Source organism: Lepeophtheirus salmonis, chromosome 13, assembly GCF_016086655.4.
Source record: "Lepeophtheirus salmonis chromosome 13, UVic_Lsal_1.4, whole genome shotgun sequence".
Classification (NCBI taxonomy): domain Eukaryota; kingdom Metazoa; phylum Arthropoda; class Copepoda; order Siphonostomatoida; family Caligidae; genus Lepeophtheirus; species Lepeophtheirus salmonis.
This window is the reverse complement of record NC_052143.2, coordinates 5,532,369-5,544,727: the sequence shown is the minus strand read 5'-3', so window position 1 is coordinate 5,544,727 and position 12,359 is coordinate 5,532,369. Positions and strand designations below refer to the sequence as shown.

Below are 12,359 nucleotides of genomic sequence, written 5' to 3'. Positions count from 1 at the left end.
ATTTTGAAGAGAAACTATTTGTAAATACTTTGGACGGAAAATGGAGGAACTTTTTCTAGATTTGAAAATAATAAATCCTTGAAATATCCTAGATGTTTCCCAGCCAGCCAGTCTTTCAATTAATTCAAACATAATTGTATAAGTAATTGCTCTTCTCAAACTACCCGAAGGGTTCCATCGACAGAGAACATATGTTTTTGGATTTGAAAATTTTGATATGATATTATCTTACTAAAAAAAAGTTTAGAAATGTATTAAATGATTTCTTAGACAAATTAATGCGAGCATAAGATGGGTATAAGAAGTTGAAACTATAATGAAATGACACACTTTTGTTTGATCTTATCATCTTTCTCCTGGAAATTGACAGATGAATAAAAATCAACTGGATCCAATCCATCATTCTGAATCATGCCCAAAGTGTTATATTTTATGAAATTGTTAATATTGAGCTATTTACTTCACATGGTAAATATGGCTTCTTTTAAAAGAAAAGTATATACTAAATAAGTCAAAATTCTTTGTATTATGCTATGGAATGGGGTTTCTGAACGTATATATATGTTCATTGTACATCTTCACTCATAATTAATCTTCATGGAACCCAGAAAATGAATTTACATATAGTTGCATCAGTCCAAAAATATCAAAATAATACTCGTTATGGTATTTGCATTTGATAGCCTTCAGCAATATTGCATTATCTTTCTACGATATTGTTCTTTTATTTCTTCCCTCACTTCATAAACAGTTTCCCTTATTATCCATTAGCCAACTATGTGTACATTTGTTTTTAGCATTCCACATAACAGTAATTTCTATTACTTTAGCCACTTAAAATAAAATTTAGAAGTGAGATCTGATACTCATTTGATTCTATTTCGAAGTCAAAAAAGTGTTATGATCGTTTAAGTATCCGAAGTATATCGTTGGCTACAATATGTTTTTCTTAAAAATGTAAAATAAGGAGTATATTCTTATGTATCACTTGAAAAAATGAACTTCAATAAAACCTTAGAAATTCAACAACATACCTTTAAAATTCCAACTTATGGATCCCTTTACAAATAGAGAATGTCCTTAAAAAAAATCATCTTCACATAGTTGAAGAGGACAAAAAAAGCCCTTTGGAGTCTAAAAACATTACAAACATATTTCTTTCATTAAAATACAACAAAAGATCGAATTAACAGGTCACCCTAAAAATTGGACACCCTAGTACACACGCTAAGATAAAAATTGAAAAGAAGTTGACCGTTTGTGTGACATTTGACCTTTTATATGACCTTAAAAATGTACTTTATAAACTCAAAATGTTATTTATGGAATAACCACGCAATAAACTGTTTATGTAGAATTCAATTTTATCATTTTTCAAGATGAATAGAATGCACGTTCGATATAGATAATATATATTTTTTTTATAAGTAGGATTCAGTATTGTGTAATACTATAAGCCTTTTAAGATCAGGAAAGTCCCTGGGATTTTTTATTATCCGTCAAAGTTCTGGCACCAGAAGCCAGTTCTAAGCTATATTTCTTTCGAAAACACAGATTTACTTATACCGTACCTGGCTACTTTGGATCTGGGTACAAGACCTGTTCTATCTCTAATTGGTTTTGAAATGCCTTTCTTTTTCTTGGAGGGAAGGATCATAGATACATTGAATTGGGGAAATACTATCCTTTGAAAACGATATTAATATTCATCTACACTATTAAGATCAACTAAAAGAATGTTATATTTTAAATCAATAACTTGCTTGCATTTAATTATCTCAAACATGATTTTTTATATAATGTTATTTTTTATGTAAATATAAGTAATTAGTTCAAGTTTTTTTGTAAATCCATAATATCAAATTTATTATAAAGGCATTCAGCATGAATAACTCATCTCAAAATATCGCCAATTCTACCTACATTTGTAGCGGAACCACAGAAGAAGAGTTTCAAATGTTTACCAGATGTAATTGGTGGATAGATGGTCTTGGGCAATTACTTCTTTGCTCAATAGGACTTACTGGAAACACTATTGCGATCCCTTTACTCTGCTCACGCGTAAGTTGATTGCAAAAAAGTAGATTAATTAAGCCATATTGATTTTTCTATGCTTCAATGTAATTTTGAATCGTTCTATTTTGTATTATAATATAAATTTAATGAGTTAATCATGGCCCTGATAAAGAAACAAATTCTTCAATACATAAATATATTATATGCTTCTATCAAAATATATTTTTTTGTAAATATCTATATAACTATTGATTCCAGAGCTTTAATGGAAAAAGTACCAACAATTTTGATTATTTCCGTAATAATTTAAGGCCATACAAAATATCTTAAAAGGCACAAGATAATCAAAAATATTATTATATAAATACAAATTCATTGTAGGAAGCACAAAAATAAGTTTGAACCCCCTTTTTTTTTTTTACTCAATTACTCCGAGTTGCTTTCAGACAAGGCAAAATTTATCACAATATATGTTTACTATTGATTGAATTTATTTGAAAAACTGACTGAATTATTATTAGAAAAAAAGTCACTCAATTGTAATATAATTCTTGCCCCTCAAAATTGTTTTTTATCCAATATTTGAATGGAAAGTTGATATAATGTAGGTATTGATTGTTCTTCAGAAAAATCTTTGCAAAGATAGTGGTAGTTTTTTTAACTGTTCCTGGTCCTTCCTTCAATTTATTGCAATCATAAGGTAATAACTATTATGACCTAATTGAAACTATTAAGTGTTTTGTGTACTAGTTAAATATACTACTCTGATAAAAAACCTGTTAATTTCTTATTTCTAATTCAATTCTGATTCGATGAACAAATTATTTTTTTTATTATGTTGGTACAACGTTTGCATTGCTGTTTTTTTTTGGACAGATAAAAAGATTAAACGTTTTTTGTTACAGCGATTTTCTACTATTGAAAAGGGGAGCGGGGGGAATCCAAACCCTTTAAGCTAAATTTCAAATATTAAATTTTTGGGATTTTTTTTTGAGGAATTAGTTTATTTTGGAAATTGTAATATTTTGGGAGGGGGGCTACAACTCCTCCAACCCACCCCCTGTGAAGGTTTTTCTATTTATGAATTGATAGATCTTAAAATTGCAGAAGCAAATATAATTTTAAGTGTACATAAAGGCTATTTTTATTTGTCAAAATAAATTTGAATTTTTTTATATATCATATATGAATGACTTAATTATTTAAATACATTTTTTTTAAAGAAATTAAACTCTGTGTTCTATCGACTCCTTGTTTGTTTGGCTCTGTTTGATAATGCATATCTCATATGCTCTCTTCTTGAGTCTCTTCGATCCCACATGACACTCCCTTGGGACATGAATAATCATACGCTCATGTATATATACATTCTGTATCCAATTCATAATATCGTACTATGTTGCTCCATTTACATCACAGCTGCAATTGCATTTGAAAGGTATATTCATAGTTCTAGCTGGTGGTGACGTGTCGGTCCTTATTTAGGATTGAATACTGCAGTTCTGTCTACTTCAGTCCTGCATATCAGTTCCGTCCTTGATGGCATCTCTCAAATTTTATTCTTTAAAAAAAAGTCTGAAAGGACCGAAGTGCGGAAGAGCCAGTCCCCAGGATTAAAAGGATCGGTTCTAAGACTGGGCAGGAGTAGATTGAATTAAATTTAGACTGACACAACACTACAAAGAAACATGTACCCTTGCTCATTACCTATTTTTTGTAGATGCTACGCAGTATGCAGACCAGTTGAATATCGGAATCGAATACTGACCGATAGACACTCATCATGGATCCGTGTTCTGATTACTTATTTTTTACCGGTGATTGGATTTTGTATTATATTCAATATTCCAAAGTTTTATGAATTGGATGCAAGTGAATACAAGGACTCCTTAAATCAAACCAGAGTAAGTGTCATTCAAATAATCCAATTTGATAATAATAATACTTTTTTTGCCTACAGATTGGTATAAAACCTACACCACTACGGCTCAATGACAATTACATTGTGTATTATCATCACTACACGCGGCTCATTGTAACTGGAATAGTACCGTTTTGCTCTCTTGCAGTGTGTAACTTTAAGATCTATAGAGCTGTTATGCAACGGAAGAAAAGTAAGTTAATTTAATTATCCTGGATACTCAAAATGTTTGACAAAAATGGGTCTTAAACAGGGGTACCACTCAAAGTTGTATAATATCCCTTTCAGTCCCTTGACTGAAATACTTGCTAAAGAATACTTCATGCAATGATATCTGAAAAACTTCTTGACCCGTGCTTCATTCAATTTACATTAATATGTAAATATAAACAAGAAAAAGAAACGAATGAATCGATACATTCTTGTTCTATTTAATTTATAAAAAAACAAAAGAAATATTTTTAATTATAACTGTACCTTTAAAATTAATCAGTACTTTGTTAGTTAACAATGTAAATTTAAAATATTTGGGGGAAAAAGTAATTTCATATTTCTTTGTTTTATTTCAATGATTTATATAAATTGTTACAATCATCCGATTTTAGCCTAATATGACCAATTCTGTTTGAAAACTTGTTGCTCACGATAATTCAACTTTATAATGGCCTTCTCATAGAGGCCCTTGTCCTTATTGGCAAAACACTTGAACAACCAATTGTCACAGACCTCGATTTAGGCAAAATTTGTACCCCCAAGGTCGTTGGCCATAGACAGGAACATGTGTTATGTTTTATTTTTGAAAAGGGTGAATTTTGACCCATTAGACAACGGCTGCGCATAAAAAGTAAAGACCACACGAGGTATACATGTCCAAAACCTTGAAGACGACATATTTCATGACAAAGACTTTCCCCAGCCTAATATATTTTATCACAAACTTCAAACGTTATTTTATGTTTTATTTTTAAAAAGGGTGTATTTTGACCCTTCACATGACAAAGATCACAATTGTGTGCTTGATACTCGCCAATACGTTTGTATTTTCAAAATAAGGAGATAAAATTAAGGAGAAGAATCACGTTATTTTTTTTTAATGTACACTCCTGCGGATTTGGATAGTTTCCTCATTTCTAATCATAATACCAAAGGAAAAACAGAAGTAAGCAAAAAAAAAACCTTTATGCTCTCATCGGCAAAATGACTAAACTTTATAAAATAATCTTTTAGCAACTAATAACAAAAAAAAATAAGAATGTGCTTCACCTTTCATTAAAATGGAATTAATTCTTTAAAGTGTATGTAAATACATACTGTAATGTTTTATGAATACTTTTTATACTTTATTATTATTTTTTTTTTGTTGCAACTGCAATGCAGCAAAATACTACTTTTTTCTTCTCCTTAAGTTGAAATGACGAAAGAAAAATGAGTAACATCTCATTTGTGAATGATTAAATTACTGCAAAATGAAAATAATTTAGAGCTCTACTTTTGATATATTTTCCCCGTTGTAGACTAAACTTGACATTTGTTTATATTATTGTAAGATGCCATGATCTTGTTGATAACGGTATAAAGTGTACCTATCAATGCAACGTGTCTTATCGAATCGTGATTGGTAGAGCAATATAAACAAAATTCTTAATTAGACCAAGGGCAACTGAGATGGAGGCCTAAAGAAAATCGTGTGTCGGCGATTCTTGACACAAGAATGAGTTACCGTCTCCTGCTTCAAGAGTCTCATTATCTAGATTAAAAAGATGAAAGACGATAAAAACAGCCTTGAGAGGCCACATTTGGTTAAAAAAAAATAATTCAAGAGTGGTCTGAAGACAACTTGGAAAATTTATGACCCCGGTCAAAATGGTCTCTAACTTCACTGGTATTCAACTTTCTTGAGTCAGAGAACCAGGGAACCATTGAGAGGAAAGCCTGTGCACTAAATGGTGGTCATAGCTGCTGGGCAGAAGTCAAAGTGGTTTGAGGAGAGGTCATTCTTCACTAAAAGCATCACCAATTACATATGGAGCCTTGTAGGAGTCTTTTTAATTACCTTAAACATCATGACCACATGATCATTTACTCCCCTGATGAATAACTTATGGACTTTATAGTAACTTGACAAATGAATAATTTATATAATTCATAATATCCATGTATGGCAGTTTGTTGTACATATGTATAAGATATGTTCGGAATTGTTGTTGTTTCTTGCTTGCTTGTTTTAAAATAACAGGAAAGGTTGGGAACCACTGCTATAAAATGTGTTGTAGAAAGGAGTTGCTTGATATTTTAGAGAAATACACGGAGAAGACTCGATATATTCCATGATTTTATTGTTATTTTCGACAACAGGCCTGCAGTTCCGTGGTGCATCATTCACCTGCACAACAGAACGAAATCGCTCGAATCAATGTTATGCAACACAAGCTGAAATAGTATCAACCCTGTATACATCGTACATTTTCTTGGTCGCTTTCGAAGCATTTTTCCCTTTCAGGAAATAGAAAAGTAAAATATGGCGAAATACTTCCTTGAATTCCCGCCAAAAAAGGAATTTATCTTTGAGCGAAAAATCCAAAACTGATCCAAGTTTACTCTCAGTCATTTTAATTCTAAAATATCTGGGATTATAGTAATTCCGTGCTATTATCGTTCAGAGTCATTTTTGACAATTAAAACAATTACCAAATTAAAAGTAGGATTAATATCACTTATGTAAAAGTGTTTTAGTGATTCTGCATCTTGTTCTGAACTCGATATATTACCATTTGAAGGTTGGAAATGATGAATAACAACACTTTTCTTTACACCCCAAAAAAATTAAATTATTATATAATTAAAAAATATGCGTCTAAAAATATTTTTAACTATATATTTTTATAATAATTTAAGCTTTTTGGGGTGTAATGAAAAGTGTCGATATTGCTCTTGGAATTGGAATCAGTATTCGAACATCTTTTGAGATGAATGATCAAGTTCCAACTATTTTCCTTCAATTACATTGACCTTCTTTTTAGGAGGCATGACGTCATCAAATTGACATTGAAATAGGTGGGAAAATATGATGATAATATTTGTCTATTTGCTAGTAAACTAAAAAAATTATTGTCTTCAATTAATTTGTATGAAATTCCCCCCCTCTTAATTGTTCCCCTCTGTAATTAGTCTTTTATCTAAAAAGAGTATTTGATTCCAGCGGATATAGTAAATTTATATTTTTTTTTTTGTATGTAGAAATTACGCAAAATGAATTTGCTGAAAAAATTTCACAACAGTTCAAGAAGCGGGGCTTGACTTCGAATGTAAAAGTTCCAAGGCAAATGTCGAGAAACACTATTATATAGAATTGGGCCAAAGGATGCCAGTCAATTGTTAACTTCTTTTAAATATATGGGCAAAAATTGAGCCTTTAGAATTGTCTACAAGTGATGTAGTGACAGGTATTTGGCTGGTATTATCCGCAAATGATACTAATGGTCTTTACATCCAGCTAGAGTATCAGTTTTTGGGGGGTTATTTCTTCAAATCAATTATATGTTGTTTATTTTTTTTGCTTTCACATTTTTACTCTATTTGGGACAGTGATCTACGATTTCAAAGCATAAAGCCTATGAAGTTCTAATAAATAAGTACTTAATTTAAACCGCCATTAAACGAGTATAAAATGCACAATCTATATATAAAAACACAAATAGATAAGCTATATAGTTTTACCATTTTTTAAAGATACAGTTGTGTACACTGAATAACGATACTTTGTTACATCATTTTTTTTTTTTTATGATTTATTATAAGTAAAATACAAAAATAACTGTAAAAAGTTTTTTAAGTTAAAAAGCGCTTTCGTTAGCACAAAAACATGAAAAACAAACTTATATATCTGTAGATTGTATTTTCAATATGAAGATATTAAAATAGAAGGAAGAAAAGCACATGAATAAAAAAGTTGTATTTGGAGACAAATGATGATGAATAATTATTTTTTTTCTTTTCATTCTTTTGAAACATCTCAAAAATGTACATTTTCACAAAAAATGGGTTTTTTTTTATTTGAATGGTTCTATATTTTTTATACAATTATCTGCAGGTTTCTATTTGTTTTACTCAACAATTAAATGAATAAAAAAAATTATAATACCTTTAAAATATTTTAATTGTAAAATATACAACTTCAATGTGGAAGTAAATTTAATTTTATTATATTCGTTTTCTAGTACATAAATGCCATATTCTGATTAGATAATAATTTAATCTCATTTCAAAGTTAATATTTCGTTACTTTTCTTGGGTTTTTGAAATCCTCATTTTTTTAAGTCTATATTTTCATATTTCTATTGTTATGAATTTCATTATTCTTTAATATCTACATTTACCTGGCTTTTTCTCCCAAATACTGACGTCATATCTAGCATTATAAATTTAAAAAAAGTCATTTTATGGCTAAAAGTTGATATTTTTACTACAAAAATGACAAATTTCCACTAAATCTTCTTAAAACTCCATCAAATGGCTTTATGAATAAATTAATTTTTTTCCTGTATTGAATACTATTTGATACCCAGGATAAACAGCTATGTTTGAATTCACTCAAAGTATGAAGTAAGTTAGGTTGTTCCGAAATGATTGAGACTGCCCCAGTACGACAAAAAAATTACATTCAAAAGCTTAAAAAAGTACTCAATCATGTCACATAGTTTACTCCAGCTCAGATAACGTCGTAGCAATGGTTCTCCAACTCCCAAAACTGCCTCAAGAGATACTCTTCGTTTATTAACTGGGCACCACGTGTGAGATCTATATGACTATCAAAATCGTTATCGTAGAGGAGATATTGTCCAAGAAGAACCAGGACTCGTGGGATTCCAAAAACTACTTGCCTTGGTCCTGGAAGGGCTTAATCAGGCCCTACATACCTTCTCTTGCTCATTCTGTTGGGGTGAGAGAAAGATGGGCTACCCACACGCTGAGGAGATTTTGAAGCGGAGATCATCAGTTCTAAAAACCGCTTTGGGTGGTAAGGAAACTGACACCTCTGGAACGCTCATTTGGGGTTTGTTCTTTACCAAGTCCTTGACTTGGGCCATTTTGTTGGGTGTCCTAGTCTCCCATGGAAGTCCTGATGAGAAACCTTTCTGAAGCTTAAAAGTGCCATCCTGGATCTCACCAGTCCACCGAAAGTTGGTTGCACAACTAGGCCAGGCATCAGGGTAAATGATAGTGAGATTGTTGTAGATCTCAGACACTGTTTTGCCCTGTTTGTTATGTATCAAAAAGTAGGAGCTAAAATTGTGGGTATCCATTTTCAGTGACGCATGTAGAACCATGACCTAATTTGCTATGTTTGGTATGTGCTATTTAGTCTCTTAATAACTATGTTATGTATTTCCACCATAAACTAATGAGAAAAAAGATGGTATTGGTGGAATTTTGTAGCTTTAAACGAACATGTCTCAATCATTTAGGAACAGGATAATATTTATCTACAACACGGAACTAAGACTATAGAACGATGTAGTAACATATTTTGGAGTAAGATATATTTTAAAACTAGGCAAAAGAGGCAACCAGTTTTTGTATACAGTAAAGTTTAAGTCCTTATATTTGTGGGTTTCATTTTGACAGCCAATAGCTCAATATTTGCCTAAGCCGTGCAAAGTCCAAAAGATAACACTACTGGCGCCTATCAAAGTTTTGATGAGTTAGTAGCATCCCTTGGAAGAACTCAGACCAACTTTCAGACAGATTGGGAAAAAAAATTGAAATAAATATTCTTTGGAAAAAAATATTTAAAATTAAAAAGTTCAAAATTCAAAATTATTATTTTCTAAAAACTAAATTGTTTGGAAAAAATTAAATTGTTTGATTTATTTTTTCATGTTCCCTGAAAAATGAAATTTAAATTTTAAATATTTGTGAAAAAAACTTCCAAATTCCACAGGTATTTACAAAAAAAAAAAAATGAAAATTCAAATATAAAATGTTACAAAAAAAATATATGAATTATTAAATTTTTTTGAAAAAAAAAATGATAAATTATATTAAATTTCAATTATTCAAGTTTTATCGAAATTATCTCATAAATTTGAATAGAAGCCCTACAATGGAACCAAATATATCTATTAAATATTTAGCTTATTATGTTATATATTAGTGATGGGACAATTAATTGGAGTCGGAGAATTTTTTTTTTTCTGGAATTGGGAACGGGAAGACAATGTTTAGTTTGCAATTCCGATTCTTATTCACTACTGTTTTTGAACTATTTAATTCTTTTCTAAGTTATGAAAAAAAAATAGCCCCCACCCCCTCCCCACATGAAGGAATTTTTGCATTTTATTAGAAAATATAATATTTGAATTTTTCTTTTTTAAATTTAATTTTAGGTGAATCTGTATGTATTTTTTTGAATTTTTCTTCTAAAAATTTAAAATTTGAATTTTTTTTTTATTTCATCTTAAAAATTTGATTTTTGAAATATTTTTCAGAGCAGCTGGAGATTTTTGAAATTTTTTTCTAAAAAAATTTAAAAATTGAAATTTCTTTTCCTAAATACTAAACTTTTGGAGAACAGTTCTGGACTTTGAAAATTTTTCTATAAAAAATAATTATTTTTTTGAGAATAGCTATATGGTTTTTTTTTTAACTTTTTGTGAATGGTAGTGGTTTTTTGAAAATAAAATTAAATATCAAAGGCATTGGGTTTTTTAATAGAGTTGCATTGGAATTGACATCTGGATTTTTTTTTCGAATTGTCCATCACAAGTATATATGAAGTAAAAAAAAAAATATTTTTCTCCTTGTCCTGATTTTTTTCATTTAGAGAAACCACACATCTATTTACTACGTAATGGTACGATAAATACATTAACTTTATCTAATGAATGTCAAAAACAACGAGTAGAATAGGAAAAATAACTGCATTAATCATGACTCTTTGTGAGATAAACACACACCCACTAAATGATATATGTTTATACAGATAGTAAAGATGGAAGTCATTTTTTATTCACTTTTCAAACTACCGTATTTCCTTTTGTGTTTTATTATTAAATTATGTACATAAAATAAATAATTTTGCTTCTTTTTCCAAAACCATTTATGGATATTATCATTTATCGCTTTTTCACGTTGTATCTATATTCAAAGTATTTTTGTCAAATATCCATAAAAGTTTTAATGGAAATTTGTATAAATGATGAAGCACATTTCATGCTCAATGTAATTAATGTTTCATACTTTATTCCTTTATTCAAGATCAAAATGGTGGTCGTTCTTCGGATAACGACACAGATAATCGTCAAGCCATCCTCCTTATCCTAATAGTCCTCATGTTCCTCGTTTGCAATACACCACGCATATTCCTCACTCTCAAAGAAACGTTCAGTGCGAAGCAGTGGAAGGAAGACTATCTCCATGGATGCAAGGGTCTTCCTCTTTGGCTTCTCTTCATGGGCTCCATCTCACACCTTCTTCTTACATTCAATTCATCGCTCAACTTCTTTCTCTATTGTGTGATGTCCAGCTCTTTTCGAAATGTCATCAAATCTTGCTTCGTGTGTCGTCGACGGATCAAGAGTGTTTGTAGTTCGGAAACACGGGTTCTACAAATGTGTGTATCAAAAACCAGAGGCAATTATCTGCATACGGAGATGAATCAGGATGGTGTTCTTATGACTTCTTTGTAATAATTATTTTAGTTTCATAGATATATGTCCATGTGAAATACATCCATGTTTTTTGCATGTAAAATTATATTATCGTTTCTTGTAAAAAAATATATATATATTTATTTCTTTGAATTAGTTATATTTTTATTTTTTCGCGAGGAACTACTCTCCAAGAATAAAAAGATGACTTCGTATTGGTTTCATATTGAGGAGGCTATAATATATATATATGACTGAGCTGAGAGAAAGAACCACAAAACCTTAATTTGTGTTAAATGATCAGGTCATCAAATATACTATTATAATTTGTAATCTTCTTATTAAAAAACAGTACTTTTATACTTTATTAATTCATATGATTTTTTCAAAAATTTATTCAGTCCTATTTTAGAATGGACCGTGATGCTGCTGAAATTTTTTAGGTTCAGCTTCAGTTCCCAATTTTTTTTCTATCTAACATCAAGTTCATGAATATTTATTTGTTAATTTAAGTTAAGCTTGTCTTGAGTTCTGCATAAATTAGTTATAATGAATACGGAAGTAATGGCTAAAAGCCAAAAATAATTAACTTTTTCTTAAGGTGAATATGATTATTAGTCTTGAAGGAGGTCTTGGGAAGGAAATACATAATGAAAGATATGAAACAAAAAAGTTTTCAAAAGACTTTGATAAATTGTAAACTCAATAATTATACAGCTGTTATACCTTCTTTCTCGATTGAAAGGATCACATATCTATTCCAATAATTTTGA

At 30.0% G+C, this 12,359-nt stretch overlaps 1 protein-coding gene across 1 annotated transcript in view; it reads left to right on the top strand.

The window, feature by feature from the left end:
- The window catches only part of LOC121128670 (FMRFamide receptor), a 28,532-nt gene extending 16,793 nt beyond the window's left edge, over positions 1–11,739 (top strand). The window contains exons 2-6 of the mRNA XM_040724260.2: positions 1,876–2,061; positions 3,240–3,454; positions 3,737–3,920; positions 3,977–4,130; positions 11,195–11,739. Coding sequence (XP_040580194.1) covers positions 1,885–2,061; positions 3,240–3,454; positions 3,737–3,920; positions 3,977–4,130; positions 11,195–11,625 — 1,161 coding nt within the window. The 5' untranslated portion in view covers positions 1,876–1,884 and the 3' untranslated portion in view covers positions 11,626–11,739. The remainder of the gene's footprint in view (positions 1–1,875; positions 2,062–3,239; positions 3,455–3,736; positions 3,921–3,976; positions 4,131–11,194) is intronic.
- The last annotated feature ends 620 nt before the right edge of the window (positions 11,740–12,359 follow it).